Raw genomic sequence first — 26,720 nt, 5'->3', positions numbered from 1 at the left:
CTATATTTGTCAGTCATTACTGCAGCTTCTCTTATGTTAGAAACTTTATGGTTTTCCAGGTGCAATTTCATTCCAAAATGAATATTTATAAATTCTTCCATTAGCATTCTGTCTCTAAGGTTTTCAAAGTCTTGTTCTAGTCTTCATAGAACTATACCACCTCTCAAATATTATTTCCTTTTCTGTAGCAATATCTACAAGATCTGACTTCCTCAGGTTTCTAAATTACTGTTAAGTTCCAGCACGAAATTGTAGGCATTGAAGAAAGCAGATTTCACTCTATCATAATTACCAGAGTGTACGACAAAAAGAAATGTGTACATCTAAAGCCTTGTCCACAAGCACATTTTTCAATAAAACAATCCAACTTCTCCTTGGCCAATGCAGTTTTATAGTAATTTTGTAAAATGATTCAAGTACACTTCAACTCCTTCCTCACTGACTGATTTTGCCAAATCAAAACCAGGAGTTAAAAGCTGACTCATTGTCAAGTTGTCTTGCCAGCCCCTGTTCACACAATCAATTTTTTCTTTCGAGTTCAAATTTCCTGTCCAACTTTTCCATTTAGATTTATCTCTATTGCTCTCTCTCTTCTTGAAATTAAAGATTTTCCTGTGGTTTAGTTCAAGTTCCACTTTTCGCATTTTCTTTCTCAAATTTGAGTTTTTTTAAATTTCTGACTCAAACCCCAGTTGCTTCTTTAAATTTGAGCCAACTCAACCTGAGTGCTAGTGGGCTCACTTGCTTTCCTCTCAAAGTTCAACCACTGAGTCAATACTTTTAACAATTCCTACTTTTACCAGCCAGTGCTGTCGGTGCCACAGACTTCAAATTAACTTTTGTTAACTGTTGTAAGACACTGACAGGCTGATCATCCCGCTCCAGAAATGCCTACATTTTGAATCTAACTATGTTGACTTTTCACTGAATAAAGCAAAAGTAGCTGGGACTTTGTTTGTTTAATCCCTGGAACATCTAATGTGCCTTTTTCATAGCCTCTGGATTTGCATTCCAAATGAGCCCCCAATTTGTCATGGCTCCCCATAGAGACTGAGAATTTTTTAAATATATGATTTCTCACTGACAGAGAGAGCGAATTACACCAATGGGATTTCACATGAAGACTTTTACTAGAACAAAATAAAATCAACATCAACTCAACATTAAAAAACTGACAGAACTGCGGATCTGAATATCAGAAACAAGAACTGAAATTGCTGGAAAAGCTGAACAGGTGTGGCAGCAGCTGTGCAGAGAAATGAGAGTCAAAATGTTTTAGATTCAGTGACCCTTCTTCAAAACTAAATATTACTTAGTGAGCAACTAACTAAACCATAGGAATGTACCATCTAATTTACTAATTAACACAAGCAAGAACCTGCATCATTAAGCCATGCTCTCAGCAGATATGTAGATTTTAGATTCAAGTCCAAATCTGTCTTGACGTTTTGAGCAGGGTCTCTCTCCCTGTCACATCAAGATGAATCTTCCACTGTCCTTTTGAAAATCTCTTCACTCAGTCTCTCAGCACTTCAAGCAGCAGGGCATTTTCTGGTGAGTTGTTCCTTTATAGAGTGAAACATTTCCTACCAGTTTGGTCTGACATAGGTCTTTTCAATTAGCTTTACACAGCAGCAACTGTTTTTGTCTTCATGTTTTTCTGTCTGACTGAGATTGAGAGTCTGTGACCAGAAAGAACACCTACCTTTCTATGATGTAAAGGTGTAGAATTTGATATGTAAGTTTCTTATGCTTTTGACCTGAATCTCTGTCCCCCTGACAACCAAATCATATCCGTCTGTTTCTAGGCAGAGTTCAATATGATCACTAATCCTCATTCTAGATTAATTAATAATTTAAATTTGTGGAGTTTTGTATTTGAAACAATATTCTTAAGTTTATGGAAGATAGAATATCTGGGACCATACAGGTATGCATTAGAGTAGTCAAGTCTAGAAGGAACACAATGACATGAGGAATGTAGCATTAGATGAGCTGAAACAGAGTTGAAAGTTGGCGATACTACGGAGATAGAAATGGGTAGCCTGAATGTTGGTGCAAGTATATTGTCAGAGCTCACCAAACATGGCACAAAGATGTGAGCAACTAGTTCGGTCTCATACAGTTGCCAGTGAAAGGGGTGATTCAGTACCTAGGGAATGGTCTTCCCAATATTCAATTGGAATAATGTTCGGCTCTCCAGTACTGATTATTGGATAAATGATCTGATTATTTAGCAACAGTGGAATAAAGAGGTTGTGATGAGGTGAACCTGGGTTATATCAGTGTAAACATGTAAACCCGTGCTGATTTTAGTTGATGTTGCTGCAGTACAGCACGGTTTAGCTTGTCGTTGAGAAACAATACGAGGTTGAGGATAGATCCTTTCGGTGATGCAAGGGTTCACACTTCAAGGGTGGGACGATACATCATTGAATTATTATCCTGGCTATACTTAGGTCAGAATGGAGCCAGGCAAGAACAATCATTTACCCAGCTGGATGACAGTGGACAGTCATTGGAGTCATTGTGATCACTCAGGTTAAAAAGTTTGAGGCAAGGAGGACAAGATTAATTTACCTTTGTCACAGTCACACAAAATGTTGCTAGTGCCTTTATTAGGGACCATTTTAGGGCTGTGCTGGGACACAAACCTAATTGAGGAGATTCTAGCCTGATTTTCCATGATAATAATTTGTTGGGTGACAACATAGTCAAGGGTTTTGGAGGGAATAGGGAGGGTGTCAAGGAAAATGGGGATGAGATATGGTATTTTAAGAAGATAGGTGATGACAGAAGATTTTAAGGAGAAACAGACAACACCCGATGAGAAATAGCTATTTACAATATCAGCATTCAGACCGACAGTTTAGATCAGAATGGTGCTGGAAAAGCACAGCAGGTCAGGCAGCATCCGAGGAGCAGGAAAATCGATGTTTCGGGCAAAAGCCCTTCATGAGACTTTCAACCACACTAGTTTGAAAAGTCTGAATTTCATCTGATGTTGAAAACCAGTCAGATATAACAGGTTTGTGTCTTAATGTCCCTACTCTTGACTAGGTTTAGGGTCAAGTTCCATTTGCTCCAGAGGTGTGTTATAGTGTGTTTGAACAGGATGATTTAAAATATGGGACTAGGAAGGAGATGTTGGGTAGTTGATGCAGAAGGAAGTGGGAATCCATGGGCCAGATGAAAGGAGATGGTAGAAAAAAACTAGAGAAAATGTAATCTGAAGAGGAGAGCTTTGGGGAGTTTTGAAGAGGTTTAGAGTTGTGGGAGGGCAGATAGGGAGCCCTGGGTGGGAAAGCAGAAGAGGGAGGTGATCCGATAGTCTCTAGCTTAGCAAGGAAGAAATCTATGAGCTCCTCTCACTTGATGGTGGAAATGAGGGCGACGAAGATGAGAGAGAGGTTTAAAGAAACACTTTACAGCAAAGTAAAGAAAATGAGGATTATTTTAGCAATCCAGGATGATCCTGGATCAGTTAGTTGTTTTAGCAGGTCAATAGGATCCAATGATGCTTTATTTGGTCCAGTCAGATAGAACTGATCTCTCACCTTCACCTGGTCCATCTCTGACTCTTCCTTTCCTTAACTCCTCTGTTTTTATCTCTGGGGATAGGCTATCTGCCAACATCCATTACAAATTTAATGACTTGCAAAGTGAGTAATGGACTTGCTCACACTTTGCTTCCTTTAAGGACTATGTTCCATTTCCCAGTTTCGCTATCTCCATTGCATTAGTTCCAATGATGCCAGTTTCCACAGTAATGCTTGTGATATGTTCTTCATGGCGCGATGCCCATAACACCTGCCATGCAACTGCAGAACGCTTACAATTTGCCACTTTGCTTTCTGCCTTGTCATTGTCCAAGACCCCAAACACACTTTCCAATTGAAGTAGCAATTTACTTTTACATCTTTCAATCTAATCTATTGTACTAGCTGCTCACAATGCAATACTTTACATTGGCGAGGCCATTTGCAAACTAGGTCACTCTGTGCACAACACCTCCACTCTGTTTGCAAGACTGTTATCAATTTTCGAGTTGCTTGCCGTTTCAATATATCATCCTGCTCTAACGCCAATATTTATGTCCTAGGCCTGCTGCACAGCATTTTATTTTCAGCCTAGGCACTTTACAGCCTTCAGGACTCAACATTGAGCAAAGGCTAGACAATCAAGATTTTGAAAGTGCATTGTCCTTTTTTCATCTCAATGAAACAACTGACAAACATTTGCTGGTTCACTTCTCATAACAATGTCCTAAACAATCAGACAACCTGATTGTTTAAGAAACAGCACCTTATCTTTCTGCCCTCCATGTAAATATCAACAACTTCATAACTTCTGCTCCTGCTCTCTCATACAGCCAGTGATGCCAATAATTCTGCTGTTTTCTTGGAAAGCAAGTGCTACTACTCAGTCTGCTATTGTCGCTTACACCTCTCTTTTCTACTTGTTTCTTCTATTAATACCATCTTTTTGCATTGTGCATTTTTTCTTTTGTTCTTTAATCACTCTTGACTGCTCCACTATTACATACCTTCCATTTTGTTGTGTAATCATGTTCAATGCACTTACTATCACCATGAGCCCCCAAAGATCCCGAACACCACTATTCAAGCATTTGCAGAATGCTAAATCTGTAACAGTCTCTGGTTTTGATAAAAGGACATTGATATGACACATTAATCTTGATTCTTTTTCCACAAGTGTTGCCTGACTTGCATGAACTTTTTCAGTCTTTTGTTTTAAAAGTCACACATGTTATGCTGAGCCTTGGTAGTTAACGGGTGCAGCAACTATGGTAGCTTCTCTGTCAATCAGAGTCCACTTGCCAACCAATCAGCATTCTCCTCTCAAGCAGTATAAATGTTGTCTTCCCCTTCAATTGGTATTTCATATGAAAAGTCTGCTGACGAAACGTTTTGATAACGTGTCCTTTTTCAGCAGTACTTAAGGCACTTGTCCTTTTTCAGGAATGCATCATGTAAGCAAATTTTTCATCCTCTACAAAGATTAAATTTTGTTTTGGAACAGTCAAACTACTCAGCCTGTGATCATATTCTATTCAGCACTTTGGAAGGATTAGGGAGCTTTTTCTTAAGCTGATTTTAAAACTCTTCCAACTTCCAAGAATCCTCCCAAATCCTCTCACTGTCAGTGGTTATAAAATTATTATTGTAATAACATAATAATCTTTCTCAATGGATGAAATAACATTCTTCAGCAGACCAAACTATTGAATTAGAATGCAATGTCAACACAATTTAGCAACTTTAAGATGGCCAATAGCTTGGTCAAAAAAGTACTTATTAAGTGCCCTAAAAGAGAAAAGCAAGGAAGAGAGAAGGCCAATTTAAGCCACGGACACTAATCATGCAACTGTTAAAATCCAGGATAGACAAGAGACTGTAATTAGAGTCAAAAATGCACTATAGCTAACACTGTTGTAAATATTTAAATATGGCAGTGTGGTTGCTCAACATATATCAATGCTGCATATATCAATGGAGTGTAGCAGCATGTGGGCTTAGATTTATGATCTTTTCACATGGCTTGTTGTGTACTTCAGCTGTGCTATTTATCAAGGTACATGGCTGGATCATTGTGCATCAGTTTCCTTAGAGATAGAGAAAAGGGGGTAAAAAGTCACTTTGTCAAAAACAGACCAACAGGCTTTTTGTTAAATAGACCAGCATAACTGTCCAATATGTTCAAGCTCATTATTGGTTTTGTGACATGTTTCTAGTTTATTGCTGCACAGAATCATAGGATCCCTAAAGTGCGGAAGCAAGCCATTCGACTCATCGAGTTTGCACCAGCCTTCCAACAGCATTTCACCCAGATCCAGTTCCCCCCACTCTATCTTTATAACACTGCATGGCTAATCCACGTAACCTACACATCCCGAGACCTAGGGGCAATTTAGCATGGCCAATCCAGCTAACCTGCACTGTTGAACTGTGGAAGGAAACTGAAGCACCACAGAAAGTCCATGCAGACATGGAGAGAATGTGCAAACTCCACACAGACAGTCGTCCTAAGGGGGGAATCGAACCCACATTCCTTGTGTTGTGAGGCGCCTATGTTTTTTTTTGTTTTTAGGATGTTACACATAAATGGACTTTTGAGTTTGTGTTAATGGAGGGGAAACCTTGCTTTTTAGCAGAAGATTCTGGAACATATTTTAAAGTAAACTCAGAATCCTCTATTTAATTGTCACTCTTAACGCTTAATCTTCTTGGTCTCTTCCAACATTTCAAGACACTCTGCACGAGTTTAAGAAACAGCACCTTATCTCTCTGCCCTCCATGTAAATATCAACAACTTCATAACTTCTGCTCCTGCTCTCTCATACGGCCAGTGATGCCAATAATTCTGCTGTTTTCTTGGAAAGCAAGTGCTGCTACTAAGTCTGCTATTGCTGCTTACACCTCTCTTTTCTACTTGTTTCTTCTATTAATACCATCTTTTTGCATTGTGCATTTTTTCTTTTGTTCTTTAATCACTCTTGACTGCTCCACTATTACATACCTTCCATTTTGTTGTGTAATCGTGTTCAATGCACTAATTATCACCATGAGCCCCCAAGGATCCCAAACACCACTTTTCAAGCATTTTGCAGAATGCTAAATCTGTAACAGTTCCTGGTTTTGATGAAAGGTCATTGATCTGACACATTAATCTTGATTCCTTTTCCACAAGTGCTGCCTGACCTCTGTGAACTTTTTCAGTCTTTTGTTTTAAAAGTCACACATGTTATGCTGAGCCGTGTATTTTCACGTGTTCATGTTCACTCAGTGAGGAAACTATCATATCAATCTCTAAAAGGTTATGACACATACTCCAATTTCAACAGGATAAAAACTGAGAAATGAGCACACAAATTTATATCGGTTACATTTTTAAAAAAAGCTTCTCGTTAAAACACCTCTTGAGTTTTGTTTGTTTGAATTTAGTAACTTGGCATATCCTTTGTAAATCTGGCCTAGGCAAAGTAACTTGATACAGCAATATTGGAGATTTAACAAAGTCAGTTTTCAGAGAGTAAGGATGGTTTGATTTTAAAGAAGCTAAATTCAGCTTAGAACTTCGACAAAGACACCACGTGTGTATCACAATTAGTTTATATGACAATACAAAATTCTCAATGTTCCCTGAATAGCCATGATGCAGAAATGAGCTTGGGAAAAAAAATAGGAGAAAGTGAGGACTGCAGATGCTGATGAAGGGCTTATGCCCGAAACATCGATTCTCCTGCTCCTTGGATGCTGCCTGACCTGCTGTGCTTTTCTAGCACCACACTCTCGGAAAGGAATAGATAGACAAATTATATTTTTTCTCTGAGCAGTTCCTTCATAGCAAACATAATATGTGGACCACAAGTACAAATATATAAAAAATAACCTGTCTAGATCTTTTTCTGGCCTATGAGCTCCTTCTATGTCAGATTTAGCATGATAGGCTAACTGTCATTGCTAAGAACTCAATCAAAATCTACACTTAAACAATACTTTGCCATCATGGGTCAAGTATTTTGCCCCCAAAGGCAGTGGATTCAGTAGCCAAATGTTGCTCCTATAATTTTAAATTCCCACTGCCCACCACTCCACTGCCCTCATTCAGATTCTACCAGCCAGACAGAGTTGAAATGCCTCAGAATGCATTCCAGCAGATAATTACAGTACATCTAGCTCTGCTGAACTTTGGTCAAGACATTATCCTTCCCCAATCCAATAGAAGAGAGATGTCCTATTACCGTGAGGCATCCCAACTGGGACGTGAGCCAAGAACAAGTGAACTTCAGCATAATGACTGAACTTGGCAGACTGGAAGAGCAGATAGTCCTGGGATATAGCTTATCAATTGATCATTTTCCCTCATGCTGCTGCATAAGTTGAGATGGTGGCTTGGATTTCGTCCCAGGTTACCAATGGCTGGTGTCAAAACATAAGAAGTGATAGCCTATTATGACATACATAATATCATGGAAGTTATGATTGTGGACTTGCTTCCATAGATAAAAAATTGTCTGACAGCCTTAAATGTACTCAATGATCCAGTCTCCACAGCTTGTTGCAGGAGGGAGTTCAAATGACCAATGACCCGCTGAGAGATGTTACCATCAATGGGAAATGTTTTATTTTGAAATTATGGGTGAATGTTTCCCTCCTTGGAATAGTGAGAGAGATGGCAAGATGGAGAAGGAATTGGGAAAGTTGACTTAAAGAGTAAGTTATCAACACTTCTGTAATTAAATGCATCGTGAAAAATGTCCAAGGGTAACTGTCTTGACACAGTAGCAATCATAGCCCTTAAGTGGTCAATTATAGAGCTCAACTCACCACCTCTCCAATTACCTGCCTCTTTGATGAATGAGAATGGTGGCTAGTTTTCTGACTGGAGAATTGGGAAGACTATCTTGCTGAATTTTGGGGTAGGCCTCCAATTGCTTCAAATGAGGTACAATTGGGGGCCTTGGATAGTGTGCAAGTGGGTTGCCTTTGAAAGCTCATCCTTGCCTCTGAGTGTCTAAACCCTTCTCTCCCTGCAACGCCCATCCCAAGAAGGTAAAAACATCACATCTTTCTGCTGTTGTAACCCCTCTAAAGTAGATCTCAACTATTGATCCTTAGGACTCAGAAGCTATTAGCTGCTGACTGGCTAGCAACCTCAGTGTTGACGTACCAGTGTTAAGGTGCTTGATAAAAGTGAGAAACTTGGGTTTGCCAATGTGTTGTCTATTAGCTTTTAATTAAGCGTGTTAGTCACCACCTATTCCATAAGGCTCTTAGCTTGTGTCTTGGACAGACTTTAGGGAGACAGAGTGATTTGTATGTCACTGTGTCACATCAGTTTCAGTTACATCACACAGTTACATTACAGTTACATGTAATTTCAGTTACATCACACTGCAAATGTTTGCTATAAATTCTGTGTTAGGATTGAGCCCTCCACAATCACCTGATGAAGGAGCGTCGCTCCGAAAGCTAGTGTGCTTCCAATTAAACCTGTTGGACTATAACCTGGTGTTGTGTGAGTTTTAACTTTGTACACCCCAGTTCGACACCGGCATCTCCAAATCATGACTGTGTCACATGTGTATTATCTACAAGATATAGAGCAGAAATTCACCAACACTCCTTAGACAGCACGTTACACAACCCACACTATCCAGAAGAACAAAGGCAACGTATATGGGGGAACACCAGCCCAGCCTCTGAATAACCCTTGTAGTTAGTTACGTGGCTGTCCAGTTCAGTTTCTGTTCAATGGTAAGATGTTGATAGTGGGGGATTTGGTAATGAATAACGAAATTGAATATGCTTGAGTAAATGAAGCTTAGTGATGCTGATGACAATAGCAAACTAAGTGAAGATAGTTACATTGTCTATTATTGGAGATGGACATTAGATGCCATTTGTACAGTGCAAAAGAGAAAGAAGGCAGTGAAGAGGGATTACATAATAGGTGCATCATAAAAGCTTCATTGCAGAAAGAAGTCCTGAACTGGACCCATTGCCAGGGTGAGTTTCTCTCAAGGGTCAACATGATCTGACCACTATCTACAAGGCACAAGTCAGGAGTGTGATGGAATACTCCCCACTTGCCTGGATGGGTGCTCCTCCAATAACATTCAAGAAGCTTGACAGCATCCAAGATAAAGCAATTTGCTTGACTGCCACCACATCCACAAACATTTGGTCACCCCACACCGAGGCTCAGTAGCAGCAATGTGTATTATCTACAAGATATAGAGCAGAAATTCACCAACATTCCTTAGACAGCACCTTTCATAACCCACACTAGTTAGATGGACAAAGGCAATAGATATGGGAACACCACCCCTGCAAGTTCCTCTGCAGACCATTCACAATTCTAACTTGGATATAAACTGTTGTTCTTTTATTGTCACTGGGTCAAAATCCTGGAACTCTCTCCTTAATGGCATTGGACAGCACATGGACTGCAGTGGTTCAATAAGGCAGCTCACCACTACCTTCTCAAGGTCAACCAGGTATGGGCAATAAATTCTGGCCCAGCTAATGATGCCCACATCCCCAAATGAAACAAGGAAATGTGGATGCTGAAAATATACATAAAAACAGAAATTGTTGGAGAAACTCAGCAGGTCTGGCAGCATCTGTGGAGCAAAAACAGAGTTAATGCTTCAGGTCCAGTGACTCTTGAGGAGTTAATGACCGTTGAAAGGTCACTGGACCTGAAATGGTAACTTGGCTTTCTCTCCATAAATGCTGTCACAACTGCTGAGTTCCTGCAGCAGTTTCTGTTTTGTTTCTCATTTGTCTGCCAGGTGGAGGCTACTTCAATTGCTTCAATCTGGACGCAGGTAGCAGCAGGAAATGGCGGAAAAAAAATGACCCTTGGCCTAGTCTCTGATTCTTCTTTTCTTGCAAATCCATGCCCTCCCCCACCCCACAAGAGGCGCGTAAAATGTATAAAAAGCACTTAATTAATACTTGAGTTCTTGCAGCTGGATCCCCAAGGAGTAGCTGCTAGCTGGCAGAATTTAGGGCGCAAAAGCTGGGTGACACTGTGGCTCAGTGGTCAGCACTCCTGTCTCTTAGCAACAGGGACCTTGCTTCAATTTCACCCTCAGGCAACTGTCTGTGTAGAGTTTACACATTCTCCCTGCGTCTATCTGAGTTTCCTCTGAGTGCTCTGGTTTCCTCCCACAGCCCAGGAATATGCAAGCTAGATGGATTAGCTATGAGAGACATAGGGTTACAGGAATGAGGTTTGGGTCTGGGTGAAATGTTATGATTCGGTTAGATTAGATTTGATTCTCTACAGTGTGGAAACAGGTCCTTTGTCCCAACAAGTCAACACCGACCCTCCAAAGAGCAACCCACCCAGACCCATTCCCCTACATTCACCCCTGACTAATGCACCCAACACTACGGGCAACTTAGCATGGCCAATTCACCTCTCCTGCACATCTTTGGATTGTGGGAGGAAACCAGAGCACCTGGAGGAAACCAACGCAGACATGGGAGAATGTGCAAACTCCACACAGACTGTTGCCCAAGGGGGGAATTGAACCCAGGTCTCTGGCGCTGTGAGGCAGCAGTGCTAACCACTGAGCCACTGTGTCACCCCTTTTAAAGTGCATGGCACTTGAGTCAGGTAGGACTTGAACCTGTCTAAGTCAGACGGGTTATCCATTATGCCACTGGACCAATGCATGTTCTTCAGAGGGTCGGAGTGGATTCGATGGGCCAAATACCCTGTTTCCACACTGTAAGGATTCTATGTAAAACTGATCTCTGATTGGCTGGCAACCTAGGAGGACAGTGTTGAGGCCTGAGTGTTGCTGAGCCCACACTCACTTGTCAGCTCTTCAGGAGCTAACTGCTATGTACCTATGGGTGAATTTTTTTGGTAGTTGATAGGACGTGTTCATCGCTACCTAATACAATGGCCCCTCTACTTTAGCAAAATGGAAAAGTTCCACCTTCAGCAATTTAATGACATGCAGCTGTCATGCATGATATCCAAGACTCCAAGTTGTTGTTATGGGGGATATTGGCTGGGAAAGCTATAGCTCGAGTATGTTAGATGGGTCGGTGTTTGTCCAATGTGTGCAGGAGGGTTTCCTGACACAATATGTAGACAGGGAAATATGTAGCTGGGAAAGCTACACAATATGTAGCTGGGAAAGCTATAGCTCGAGTATGTCAGATGGGTCGGGGTGTTTGTCCAATGTGTGCAGGAAGGTTTCCTGAAACAATATGTAGACAGGCCAACAAGAGGTGAGGCCATACTGGATTTGTTTCTGGGTAACGAACCAGACCAGGTGTTGGAATTGGAGGTAGGGGAGCACTTTGGGGACAGTGACCACAATTCGGTGACTTTTACTCTAGTGATGGAGAGGGATAGGTGTGCACTGCAGGGCAAGAGTTATAGCTGGGGGCAGGGAAATTATGATGCGGTGAGGCGTAACTTAGGATGTGTGGCTTGGAAAAGTTGGCTTCAAGGGAAGGGCACAATCGATATGTGGAGCTTGTTCAAGGAGCAGCTATTGAGTGTCCTTGATAAGTATGTACCTGTCAGGCAGCGAGGAAAGGATCGTGTGAGGGAGCCGTGGTTTAATAAGGAATTGGAATCCCTTGTTAAAGGGAAGAGGGCGGCCTATGTAAAGATGAGGCGTGAAGGTTCAATTGGGGCGATTGAGAGTTATAAGGTAGCCAGGAAGGATCTAAAGAGAGAGCTAAGAGCAGCAAGGAGGGGACATGAAAAGTCCTTGGTTGGTAGGATTAGGGAAAAGCTGAAAATATGTTGCTGGTTAAAGCGCAGCAGGTCAGGCAGCATCCAAGGAACAGGAAATTTGACGTTTCGGGCAAAAGCCCTTCATCAGGAATGAGGAAAGTGTCACACTTCCCTCATTCCTGATGAAGGGCTTTTGCCCGAAATGTCGAATTTCCTGTTCCTTGGATGCTGCCTGCCCTGCTGCGCTTTAACCAGCAACACATTTTCAGCTCTGATCTCCAGCATCTGCAGACCTCACTTTTTACTCGAGGATTAGGGAAAACCCAAAGGCTTTTGCTAGGTATGTCAGGAATAAAAGAATGACTAGGGTAGGAATAGGTCCAGTCAAGGATAGTAGTGGGAAGTTATGCGTGGAAGCTGAAGAGATTGGACAGACACTGAATGAATACTTTTCATCAGTATTCACTCAGGAACAGGACATTGTTGCCGATGTGAATATTGAGTCACAATTAATTAGAATGGATGGCTTTGAGGTATGTAGGGAAGAGGTGTTGGAAATTCTGGAAAGGGTGAAAATAGATAAGTCCCCTGGGCCTGATGGCATTTATCCTAGGATTCTCTGGGAAGCAAGGGAGGAGATTGCAGAGCCATTGGCCTTGATTTTTATGTCCTCGTTGTCTACAGGAATAGTGTCAAGACTGGAGGATTGCAAATGTGGTTCCCTTGTTCAAGAAGGGGAATAGGGATAATCCTAGTAACTATAGGCCGGTGAGTTTCACTTCTGTTTGTGGGCAAAGTCTTAGGGAGAATTGTAAGGGATAGGATTTATGAACATCTGAATAGGAATAATGTGATCAAGGATAGTCATCAAGGTTTTGTGAAGGGCAGGTCGTGCCTCACAAACCTTATTGAATTCTTTGAGAAGGTGACTAAGGAGGTGGATGAGGGTAAAGCGGTAGATGTGGTGTATACGGATTTTAGTAAGGAATTTGATAAGGTTCCCCATGGTAGGCTACTGCAAAAAATACGGAGGTATGGCATTTAGGGTGCGTTGTATTAGGAATTGGCTGGCTGGAAGAAGACAGAGGGTAGTAGTTGATGGTAAAGGTTCATCTTGGAGTGCAGTTACTAGCGGTGTTCCGCAAGGATCTGTTTTGGGACCATTGCTGTTTGTCATTTTTATAAATGACCTGGAGGAGGATGATACGAAAGTCGGTGGAGTTGTTGACAGTGAGGAAGGATGTGGCAGGTTACAGCGGGATATAGATAAGCTGCAGAGCTAGGCAGAAAGGTGGCAAATGGAATTCAATGTAGGTAAGTGTGAAGTGATTCACTTTGGTAGGAGTAACAAGAAGATGGGCTAATTGTCGGATACTTGGTAGGTGTGGATGAGCAAAGGGATCTTGGCGTTCATGTACACAGATCTCTGAAAGTTGCCACACAGGTAAATAGTGAAGAAGGCATATGGCGTACTGGCTTTTATTGGTAGAGAAATTGAGTTCCAGAGTCCTGAGGTCATGTTGCAGTAGTATAAGACTCTGGTGCGGCTGCATCTGGAGTATTGTGTGCAGTTTTGGTCGCCATACTAAAGGAAGGATGTGGAGGCACTGGAATGGATGCAGAGGAGGTTTACCAGGATGTTGCCTGGTATGGTAGGAAGATCGTATGAGGAAAGGCTGAGGCACTTGGGGCTGTTTTCATTGGAGAAAAGAAGGTTTAGGGGTGACTTGACAGAGGTGTACAAGATGATTAGGGGTTTAGATAGGGTTGACAATGAGAGCCTTTTTCCACGTATGGAGTCAGCTATTACGAGGGGGCATAGCTTTAGATTAAGGGGAGGTAGTTTCAGGAAAGATGTTAGGGGTAGATTCTTTACTCAGTGAGTTGTGAGTTCATGGAATGCCCTGCCAGTAGCAGTGGTGGACTGTCCCTCTTTATAGGCATTTAAACGGGCATTGAATAGGCATATGGAGGATAGTGGGCTAGTGTAGGTTAGGTGAGCTTGGATTGGCGCAACATCGAGTGCTGAAGGGCCTGTATTGCGCTGTATTTTTCTCTGTTCTATGACTCCTTTTTGAAAACACTTGGGTAATTTTACTTGGAGGCATCCCCCAAATCTTTGCCCGATTTATTTCAAAGACATTTTCTCAGTGATAAATAAAATTTGAACCCCCTTCTGACTGTGTTCAGATTGATTCATCCTTCCATTTGGGTTAGGCTGCCTTGTCTGGAGAAGGTTAAAAATCACACAACACCAGGTTATAATCCAACAGGTTTAATTGGAAGCACTAGTTTTCGGAGCGATGCTCCTTCATTGGGTGGTTGTGGTGTATAAGACACAGAATTTATAGCAAAAGTTTAAAGTGTGATCCAACAGAAATCAGAGCCTGAATGTCCACCAGATGTCCTGATATAACAACTTTGAGAAATTTTCCTTCTCTCAGAGGAGTGTAAGTAAATGTTGGCACTCATTTAATCTATGGCTGGCCTGGTCCTCTGAGGTGTTGCTGCCAATTTTGTGCTGCAGTAGCACCAGACCTGCCTCTCTGCGGCCTGCGCAACCCCAGAGGTAGCCTCCTTATGGTGGGCCTCAACTGAAACAAGGTCCTGGCATGATATAATGGAAATATGCCAAGGAATTGGCAGGTGGTCATGTTGTTCTGACACCACTCTGACAGTGAACTGAGAGGCAAAAGACTACTGTAATTTTTTTCTAATGTTTTGGAGACACATCGACATGGTATAAATTCATTTGCTTGCTTTTATACTCACTCGATTATTCTATGTTTGGATTGGAGAGAGAAATCACAGTAATCGACTCCAGAGTCAGTGAAATCAACCAAAATAGATGTCAGGATTCGGAATGCTTCAGGATTCAGTTGTCTCAGTTGATTGGCGACATGGAATCCATCCACTATTTGTGTTTCACCTCCAATTTCTGCTGGTTTTATGCAGTGAAGAAGCTGAATCTGGGACAAGAGACAAATGAATGTGCTTGTTTAAGCAGAGGTGCAGACATACTTTGCTCTGGGGCTATTGTACACTTTGTAGGAATTACAAGGCTCCTTGCCCCAGCTATTTTTTAACCAACATGTTAGAGATAGCCAGTGGGACGTGAAATTTTATTACCTCTTGTGTGAAGCTATTAAAAATAATGGACTAACTCGCAGCTCCTATATTCATTACTATTCATTATGGGGCACATAGGAGGAATCATATTCAAGAATATCTAAAATGAACTATTTTTCCTTACTGATACTTATTTGTTTCTGACCTGGTTCCTGTTTCTGGCAGTTATAGAGGCATAGAGTCATTCAGCATGGAAACAGACCCTTCGGTCCAACTAGTCCATACTGACTATGTTCCCAAACTAAACTAGTTGCAATTGCCTGTGTTTGGCCCATATCCTTCCTCATCTTTCCTATTTATGTACTTACCCAAATGCTTCTTAAATGTTGTAACTATACCTGCATCCACCACTTCCTCTGGCAGTTCACTTAACACACAAACCATTCTGTGTGAGAAAAAAATTGCCCCTTGTGTCATTTTTAAAACTTTCGCTTCTCACCTGAAACATATGCTCCCTAGTTTTGAACTCTCCCACTCTAGGGAAAAGATCCTCACTATTCACGTTATCTATGTCCCTCATGATTTGAGAAACCTCTAATAGGGCACCTCTCACCTGATAGGGAAGGCAATACTAATTCTCCCCACTTGTGCCTTTGTTTAAATCGTGGTTTGAGCCTTGACTTGCTACTTTAACTCAAATTGCATATATGCCAAATCCAAATGGGAAAGGAGTGGGTTATTTTCACTTGCAATATTTGATTGCACACTGGTCTGGTTTCCAACGGGCAGGAAGAGTTAAAATCAACCCTTCTAGGAGCAATTCCCATTAATTGTGGGAATGTTGAACCCTGAGATCTGTGATGGCTTTGGGAGAGAAAACTTTAGCTGACCAGATGCCTGTGAGTGCTATTGTTTGATGATGGTGATAGTCACACTGTTTCAGATTGACATACTGGAATATTGTTGTTTATTTAAAGTTTGCATATTTCTAAGCATTTGCACTGCATATATGGCAACTCATGTTCTGTGGCTATAAAAGAAAAATCTGAACTTGGAAAACATCAGGGATTCTGTAATCAATCACATGAGGTACTGTCATCTCTACAATGTTCAATGCAACCATTATATTCATCATTAATAGTTGCCAGCATACAGATAGTTGCATCATTACACACAAAAGTCCACACCATTTTTACTGAAATGAGGATATTTACAGTGTTTATGTTTTTGACGTCCTCACAGGGGAAACATTTGTCAATGCATAAAATGTGACAAAATCTATCAGTGGGAAACCTTTTGGCAGAAGATTTCCCTGTCTACATTGAACAAATGCATTCAGAATTATTTGTTTGGTGTAGAAGTTTGGATTACAGTAGAGTCAGATCAACTGCAATGTATTAAAAAAATTGAACATCATTATTTTTAACAATATTATTAGAACTTGTTTCTGAAGATCAGTCTGTAGACCTTGCTAAGACCTTGTGATGCATGGTATCTTTAATCACTTTCAAGATATCACAAAGTATCTGTCATGTTTTGAAATGCAGATGCTGTGGTGAGGTCGTAAATGTGGCAGCTAAAGTGTGCACAGCAAGGTCCCACAAACAGCAATGAGATAAATGACCCGGATGATCTTTCTCAAATCTAGCTCTAACATTGGTACAATCGTACAAGACTTCCAAGAATGTATATACATTCCCAGTTTATTCCCATTCATTAGATTGCTGCTTGATTTTGGATGTTAGAGGGCTTGAACAACATTTTGTTTTATCTTAATGTAGGTAAGTGTAGTATTACTTCAGTTCTGTTTACACCAGAAAGGTGTATCATGAAAGGCTTAGCACCAAGAAACAGGCTCTGCATTAATAACTGATAAATCATTATGAGTGCACAATTAATGTCATATAATGTAAGAGCTTTAGAGAGTCATAGAGTTATATAGCATAGAAACAGGCCGACTACGTCCATACCGACCAAATAACTTCAAGCTACACTACTCCCATTTACCTGCTCACAGTCTACCATACTGTGGCAATTTAAGTACTCATCTGGATGCCGCAGGGTTAGCACTGCAGTGGTTAGCACTGCTGCCCCACAAAGCCAGAGACCTGGGTTCAATTACCCCCTCAGGCAACTGTCTGTGTGAAGTTTGCATATTGTCTCCGTGTCTGCGTGGGTTTCCTCCGGGTGCTCCGGTTTCCTCCCACAGTCCAAAAATGTGCAGGTTAGGTGAATTGGCCATGCTAAATCACCAGTAGTGTTAGGTGAATGGGTAAATGTAGGGGAGTGGGTCTGGGTGGTTTACTCTTCGGAGGGTCGGTGTGGACGTTGGGCCGAAGGGCCTGATTCCACACTGTAAGTAATTTAACCAAATGTAAATGTGCCTCCATCACCCTCTCAGGCAGCACATTTCATATATGTAGCACCATAACGTAAAAACAATTCCTCAAATATCTTCTAAAATCATAGAGATATACAGCCTGGAAACAAACCCTTTGGTCCAACCCATCCATGGCGACCAGATATACTAACCAAGTCTAGTCCCATTTGCCAGTATTTTGCCCATAGCCCTATAAACCATTTCTATTCATATACCCATCTAGATGGCTTTTAAATGTTCCAATCGTACCAGCAACATCCATGTACATTTCTTCTGAACTCTTTCAAGTTTCAAAACATCTTCCCGATAGGAGGGAGGCCAGAATTGCACATAATATTCCAAAAGTGGCCTAACCAATGTCCTGTACAGCCGCAAAGTGACCTCCCAACTCAATGCACTGACCAATAAAGGAAAGAATACCAAACTTTCTTCACTATCCTATCTGCCTGTGACTTCACTGTCAAGGAACTATGAACCTGCACTCCAAGGTCTCTTTGTTCAGATCCCAGGATCTTAACATTAAGTGTATAAGTCCTGCCCTGATTTGTTTTTCCAAACAGCAGCACCTCACATTTATCTAAATTAAATTCCATCTGCCACTCCTTGGCCCATTGGCCCATCTGATGAAGACTCTATTCCACCTGAGGTAACCTTCCTCGCTGTCTACTACACTTCCTGTTTTGGTGTTATCTACAAAATTACTAACCATGCCTCCTATATTCACATCCGAATCATTAATGTAAATCTACAGTAGTGAGTAGAGTGGGTTCTTTTTTATTGTATGTTTTTATCGAGATTTGCCTCGTGACTAAACTTTAAAAATACACAATAAAGGTACTAAGTTAGCCTGCAGCAGTGTTTTTACAGCAGTAAGACTGTGCTATTTTCTGTGTCTGTAGATTGTTAAGATGTAAAGATGGCTCTTAGTAGAGTGATGTGCTCTTCTGTCAAATGTGGGAGATTAGGGAGAATGTCCATGTTACTGGTGATTATGTGTATAGGAAATGTGCTTGGTTGCAAATCCTATTATATTGCATGGTTCGGTTGGAGTGGTAGTTACAGGCAATGAGGCATTTACAGGAGCTGGAGGTGTGATGGATAGCAGTTGCAGGAAGGAAGATAAAGTAAAAGATACAGTCAAGTAGATGGCTGACTCCCAGTAAAGATCGGAGAGGGATGCAGATTGGGCAAGAATCTCTTATGGCTATCCCCATCTCAAACAAGTATGCTGTTTTGGAAAATGTAGGGGGTGATGGACTTTCAGGGGAATGCAGCATTCCAGCCAGGGTTCTGCTACTGAGACTGGCTATAATGTAACGAGGAGTACACCCCCTCCAATATCATCACCGAGCTCCCTTACTTCTGTGTTCTTTTGTACAGTTTCAATCTCCCAAAAGGTTTAGGTTTCCAATAAAGTTTTTGTTGATGCTTCCTTAGACACTGGAAGGATCAGTTTCTTTTTCCAATTTCCTATTTCAATTGAGGTCTATCTCAAAAAATATTAACTTTCAAACCATGAATTTCATCGCAAGGTGATGATCAATCACTAGGTTAATAGAGTGATACGCTGAGAAAGATATACTAATTAAAAACTGATTATATTTAAGATGACTCAATTGTAGTTGTGGACGACTGATGTTTCCTCTGTCCACATTTCCCTTCTTTGGCAATCCTAACGCAGGCCTTCGAACTGAAGTGTAGTATTAAGATAACAAAAGACTTGTTGGAAAACTATATCCAGTCTTTTTAAATCTCAAAACAGGGTTCTCAGCTGAAAACTATTGAAGGACTGCTTGAGCAATAATGAAGCTCCTCACAGTGTGTGCATTCTTAGTTAGGCTGCCATCTTTTCAGTGCCGCCTCATGCTCCCACAAGGAGGTTGAACAGTTCATCAACTTCACAAATACTTTCCACTTTGACCTCAAGTTCCCCTTGACCATCTCTGTCACCTCCCTCCCCTTCCTGGACAGCTCGATCTCTATCTCCGGCGACTGACTCAACATGGACATCTATTTCAAACCCAACAACTTCGACAGCTACCTCGACTCCACCTTGTCCCAAACCTTCTCCTGTAAAAATGTGATCCCTTTCTCTCAATTCCTCTGCCTCCATCATATTTGATCCCAGGAGGAGCAATTCCACTCCTGGACATTCCAGATGGCCTCCTATTTCTGGACCGCAATTGCCCCTCCTACATGATCAACAATGCCCTCCAGCACAACTCCTCCACTTCCCGCACCTCCACCCTTGAACCCCACCTCTGAAACTGCAACAAGGATAGAACTCCTCACTTTCCATCCCACTAATCTCCAGATACAGCGCATTATCCTCCGCCATTTCCGCCATCTACAATCAGACCCTACTACCAAAGATATATTTCCCTCCCCACCCATATCTGCATTCCCTTTGTAACTCTCTTGTTCGGTCCGCGCCCCCAACAGCCCATCCTCCAAACCTGGCACCATCCCTTGCTGCTGCACGAGGTGTAAAACCTGTGCCACACCATCTCCCCCCCTTACCTCCATCCAAGGTCCCAAAGGTTCTTTCCACATCTGGTAGAGATTTTTCTGCACATCGACCCAACTCATCTACTACATCCATTGCTCTTGATGTGGACTCCGCTACATTGGGGAGACAGGACACCAATTTGCAGAGCATTTCAGGGAACATTTCTGGGACACACCCCAAGATGTGTCCAGACAACCCCACCACCTTGTAGACGACCACTTCAACTTCCCCAAGTTCATGCAAGTCATGGGCCTCCTCCACCGCCAAATCCAAGCCACCTGATAACTGGAGGAAGAACGCCTCACCTTCTGGGACCCTTCAATCACATGGCATCAACACCAAACATCTTTCCAAATCTCTTCTCCCCCCACCTCATCCCAGCTCCAACCCTCCAACTTGGCACTGCCCTCTTGACCTGTCCTACCTGTCTATCTTCCTGCTCCCCATCTGCTCCACCCATCCCACTAACCTATCACTATTACCCCCACCTGCATCCACCTGTAGCCTTCGCAGCTACCTTTTCCCACCCACCCCATCCCCCTATTTACCTCTCAGCCCCCTTCCCCCTCCACATTCCTGATGAAGGGCTTCTGCCCGTTTTTGGATGCTGCCTGACCTGCTGCGCTTTTCCAGTGCCACATGTTTTGACTTTGCCACCTTTTCAGTCTAGGACATTTTCAGGCAAAGCCAAAAGTTGCCACTTCCACAATCATAATTCTTTGCTGATCCTATACATTCTGCAGGTGATCTTAAAACAATCCCAAATAGCAGCAGAAAGTACTGGTGGAACTCAGCAGGTTTGTCAGGAAATGTGGAGTGATTCCAGCATCTGCAGTATTTTGCTTTCATTTTCATTTGAGATAATCTTTGTTCTTAGAGTCCAAAATCTACTTAGATTGTATTAATATTTTCAAAACAAAAGGACTTGTTTCATCTGCATTTACTGCTCCAGTTTTACCCCCATCAATGAAATTATGCATTCCTTGGTAGTTATCTACTGAAGAATGTGGTTATCTGTGTGAAGTTGTTAGTTATGATAAATGCTTTGGTACAGTTAGATGATTAGCGCGTCTACAACTCCACACAAATAAGTATTTACTTTAAACATTTTTTTTGTCCATTGAATCTTGCAGGAAACTGCATCTTTGCTGACTTTTACTTTGGATTATGGTTCTGAAAATTTTATACCTGGGGACTTTATGACTTTATCACTGATCTCAATAAGGACTATGACAAACAATGGATAAAGGAATAGACCAACTAGTCTTTTTATGGAAAATCCAAACTAGTTAGTGATGTTAGTTCTCCAATATTAAACGCCATTGGTTTCAAAATGCTCGGAATAAAACAATGACGGTCCTGAATAACAACATCAGTATTAACTGTAAAATGATCCTAATGTTATCCTCACCTAAATCTCATTCTTAACAACTGTTATTAATTTTATCCAGTCATGTTGCTATTAAGCATTGTTCCTCTTCTATGTGCCATGGGAAGCACCTAACCAATCAGTCTATTCCAGTATCAAACACAGGACTTTTTGGGAGGCAAGTGTATCCATTTGCAAATTGAAGGATTTTACCTTAACAGATCAACTTCAACAATAACATGTGGATGAATGTGGGTGAAATTTAGAAACATTTTGATGTGTTTAGAATTTCTTAGCATTCATACTGATTAGACTTTACTGAAATGTGCAGCCGCAGTTCAGGCTTTTAAAAAAATGATTAATGAATTGCCTATTGTGATGTCTGTGGTTATTTGACAGACATACATTTTATGTATATGTACAAGCTGGTCATGGAGATGAAAGGCCTCAGAAACTCACCCACAAAACCACCTAGTGACTAGAATTTCTGTGATGGTTGACACAGCAAAAACAGGCAGTTTTGTTGGCAGAAATGTTTGATTGAAAAGTCACAACAAAAATTGTGGCAAGAAGTAGTAAGACTCATGAATGGTAATAGTTTTTCCTAACACAGCATTTTTGTAACATATGTTTTGATTATTTTTAAGACTATCAAAAATCCAGAAGCAGCAGCCCTAGATAGGTGAAGGAATTTTGCTTGGATTGAGTTACAAATTTTAACAAAGTCAGTGCTTCTTAGGAAAATCAGTACAAGTAAATTTTATAATTTGCCTTTAATTAAAGCTGACCTTAAGTTCTCCTGAAACACTAAGTGATAGATGTATTGTCCCTGTGTGCAGATTTGTATAATTTCAGTGGATTTAGAAAGATGCAAAGCTCATGCAAAATAAAATGTCAATGTCAATGGATTATAAGTGCTATTTTCATGCTTTTGTTAATAAATATTTAAGGTAGAGCATACCATTTTAAAAAATGGCATAGTGCTAGTTGGTGCTGTAATAACGTTTGGAAAAATACAGATTATTGATTTTTAAAACCTAAATCCCAATATTTTGATGATACTCCTCCAGATTACATATTGGGTGCAGCACTATGTACAGAGTGCTGCCAGCATAAACCAAAACATGTTGTGCAATATTTAGTGTCACAAGTGGGTTGAGAATGAACTTTTTCATTAGATGGAAGGCTGTAGTTCAACGTGGAACAAGGGATGCATTAGAAATTTATTTGGAGATTAAATATCAAGGGTATTTTTATAATCTTAGGAATGCTTATATAGATGCACAAGGACAGTACACAGTGACAGAAAAGGTCTTTCAGGAAACTACGATTTTGCATGCTTCTACAAATGTAAACAGCTAATATATTTTTGATTTATTTTTTAACACCTTTTTTATGACCTGTTAGATTTCCTTATTGCTGCCAAGCTTCCTCCTCTTTAAATATGAGAGTGAGACTGTCTGGGCCACAAAACTTTCTGGCTGGTGTCATTGGTGCTCTATAATAGACAAGTTATTTTTTGGGAGGGGGGCGCGGGGTGGGGTAACTAGGTGTCTGACATTATTGGAAACTCCTCGACACGCTTTAAAGACCCTAAATCAAACTATTGAGAAATTCACAAGTACAACTTCCACTTCCCTGACAACTCATCCCATGGATCACAAGCTGACCTATAAAATACGGTGCAGGTTAGGAAGACTTGAGGCTGAGGATACATGAGCATATGTATATTTTAGGCGTTTAACTGACTATTGCTAAAAGGGTTCAGATCAGATCAGATCATTCTTCTTATGACAGAACTGATTTTCATGACCATATAAAGCTAAAAGAATGAATGTCAGTCCCTGCTGAGGTTGCTTTTTTAGATCTCATTAATGAGTCATCTCGGTGGATCAATCACTAATTGATGTGCCTTACAGGCTTGACTGATTTTGATATCTGATTTGCAAGATTGCTATTGAGGCTGGATTTATTTTTGATCTCCTACTGCCAGGCATGTGATCTAGTAAGCAACTCAATGCTGAACAGATCTTACTGATCTGGCTGCACTTTTCCAGCACCACACTTTTTGACTAGTTGGCCAATTGCCAACTGAGCTTCTCAGACAACGGCTCATCTAGCAAAAAGCCTGTTAAGTATGTACAAAGCCCTGGATATGAATGCTCATTTGTATTTTGGGTTTTCCAGAAAACCCTTCCAGAAGTTTTTATAGACAATACCAATATTTTCTTCCAATCATACAATGGACAACAGTGGATAGTAAAAGGATAAAGTAGAACATCATATAATGTTCTAAGCAGTGCTGTGTACAGATTTTAATATATTGAAGAAGGTAAAGCTGTAAAAGCCAACAGTATTTTCTGTTCAGAGAACTCACCCCTCCTTTCCCTGAAAAGTAAACTTGAGGTACTTCCACACACTAGGGGATGCTCTTGATTTGGAACCTTTTTCCAGTCTTTTGAGATACTGAAGAATCCACACAAGTGTATGTAATTCTACAAGCTATTTCACTCATTCCAGATACAGCAGTGGCAGACATTTTGCATGGCAACTTCAATTCTCCAAAGTTATTAAGAAACTTCGAAAAGCCAACACAGCTTCCAAAGGAAACTGAGAGTCAAAGGTGACAGCTTTAAATATAGACGAACAACCAGGGTCATTGCTTCATCATGAAGAGATAAGTTAAATACAGTTTAAATGCATGAATTTTTATCTGTTAACCACAAGTTACAGGCCTTTGTTATGATGTTAAAAAGAGTGGAAATGCCAAATGTGCAGGAGAGGAGCAAAACAAGACCTTGGATTTGTATAATTGCTGGAAACTTAAAATACACACAGAAAATGTTAGAGGTATTCAGCAGATGTGGAGAAAGAAAAAGAGTTAATCTCAATAATCTTTCATCATAATATCTTTAACGTAGGAAATGTCTCCAGACACATCAGAGGCATACTAAAGAAAAGATGATGTGCCAAAGGAGGAAACACAATGACCTGTAAAAAAATGTTGGCCAAAATGATACATTTCAAGCAAGGCCTTAAAGGAAGAGGGGGAGATAAAAAGGCAGACGCAATAAGGAAAGCGGTTTATTGAACATCAGACTAATGCTGATTTGGGGAGCTCTGTCCAGAGAAAGTGATGAATATAGGGAGACTTAAACATGAGGATTATAAGAACTGGAGACTGGGAATCAAAGTATAACAGTGAGAATAGAAATGATGGTTTCCTGCTAATAGGATATGATAATTTCTGTGAGGTTGAATGAACTGATGATGTAAAATAGCCTCCAGTTGAACTGTCAAACTTTATAAATGTGGATGGTATAGAGTGGTTGCAAATGAAGTACATCACAGACATCAGATAAAAGTTGGGAACTCCATATAAGTCGTAATGAATAAGCATTCTCAAGATAGTTAATTTTTAAAATTTAACTCACAGTTGTTTTCAATTTTTCAAAGTTCTGAGTCGTTCAACACTTAAATGGCCAAGATGGGTAGCTAATGCTAACCGTTAATCAGCTGTAGGCAATTGTTCTGATAAAGTAACAGAATGGGCCCTCTTGTGGCACAGTGGTAGTGTCCCAACCTCTGTATCAGGAGACCTGGGTTTAAGTCTCACCTGTTCTAGAGGTGTGTAATAAAATCCCTGAATGGGTTGATTAGAAAAAAAGGGGTGTTCCTGACCAGGTAGTCACAGAAGGAACGATCTTTGTGGAAAGCGGAAAGGGGTGGGGGCCACTCTCCCCTTTCTGGACCTCTCTATCTCCATTAATGACGACCTAATTGACACTAATATTTTTTACAAACCCACCGACTCCCACAGGATTACACCACTTCCTACCCTATCTCCTACAAAAATGTCATCCCGTATTCCAATTCCTCCACCTCCACCTCCACCATAACTGCTCCCAGGAGGACCAATTCCACCACAGAACACCACCAGATCGCCTCCTTCTTTAGAGATCGCAATTTCCCTTCCCACGTGGTTGAAGGTGCCCTCCAAAGCATCTCATCCACATCCCGCACCCCCGCCCTCAAACCCCATCCCTCCAACTGTAACAAGGACAGAACCCCCCTTGAGCTCACCTTCCACTCTACCATCCTTCGCATAAACCGCATCATCCGCCGACATTTCCGCCACCTCCAAATGGACCCCACCACCAGAGATATATTACGCTCCCCACCCCTTTCCGTAAAGATCGTTCTCTCCATGACCACTTGTCAGGTCCACACCCCCAACAACCCACCCTCCCCTCCTGGTACCTTCCCCTGCCACCACAGGAATTTCAAAACCTGCACCCACACCTCCTCCCTCACCTCCATCCAAGGCCCCAAAGGAGCCTTCCACATCCATCAAAGTTTTACCTGCACATCCACCAATGTCGTTTATTGTATCCGTTGCTCCCGATGCGGTCTCCTCTACACTGGGGGGACTGGACGCATCCTTGCAGAGCACTTTAGGGAACATCTCCGGGACACCCACACTAATCAACCCCAACGCCCTGTGGCCCAACATTTCAACTCCCCTTCCCACTCAGCCGTGGACATGCAGGTCCTAGGCCTCAGCCACCGCTGCTCCCTCACCACCTGACGCCTGGAGGAAGAACGCCTATCTTCCGCCTCGGGACACTTCAACCCCAGGGCATCAATGTGGACTTCACCAGTTTCCTCATTTCCTCTCCCCCCACCTTACCCCAGTTCCAACCTTCTAGCTCAGCACCGCCCCCATGACCTGTTCTACCTGCCTATCTTCCTTTTCACCTATCCACTCCACCCTTCTCTCTGACCTATCACCTTCATCCACACCCCCATTCATCCTTTGTACTCTTTGCTACCTTCCACCACCCTCCTCCCTGACCTATCACCTCCATCCCACACCCATTCACCTATAGTACTCTATGCCACTTTCTCCTCACTCCCACCCCCTCATTTATCTCTCCACACTGCAGGCTCCCTGCCTCTACTCCTGATGGGCGGCACGGTGGCACAGTGGTTAGCACTGCTGCCTCACAGCGCCAGAGACCTGGGTTCATTTCCCGCCTCAGGTGACTGACTGTTTGGAGTTTGCACATTCTCCCCGTGTCTGTGTGGGTTTCCTCCGGTTCCTTCGGTTTCCTCCCACAGTCCAAAAACGTGCAGGTTAGGTGAATTGGCCATGC

At 41.7% G+C, this 26,720-nt stretch overlaps 1 protein-coding gene across 2 annotated transcripts in view; it reads right to left on the bottom strand.

Annotated features, from left to right (window-relative positions):
- Positions 1-26,720, bottom strand: part of bbox1 (butyrobetaine (gamma), 2-oxoglutarate dioxygenase (gamma-butyrobetaine hydroxylase) 1) — a 211,445-nt gene that overhangs the window by 11,434 nt on the left and 173,291 nt on the right. For both annotated transcript variants that reach the window (XM_060839092.1, XM_060839093.1), the window contains exon 6: positions 15,010-15,206. In XM_060839092.1, coding sequence (XP_060695075.1) covers positions 15,010-15,206 — 197 coding nt within the window. The remainder of the gene's footprint in view (positions 1-15,009; positions 15,207-26,720) is intronic.

This window comes from Hemiscyllium ocellatum, chromosome 18, assembly GCF_020745735.1.
Source record: "Hemiscyllium ocellatum isolate sHemOce1 chromosome 18, sHemOce1.pat.X.cur, whole genome shotgun sequence".
NCBI classification, from domain to species: Eukaryota; Metazoa; Chordata; class Chondrichthyes; order Orectolobiformes; family Hemiscylliidae; genus Hemiscyllium; species Hemiscyllium ocellatum.
The sequence above is the reverse complement of the archived record's forward strand: the minus strand, read 5'-3'. Positions and strand labels throughout refer to the sequence as shown.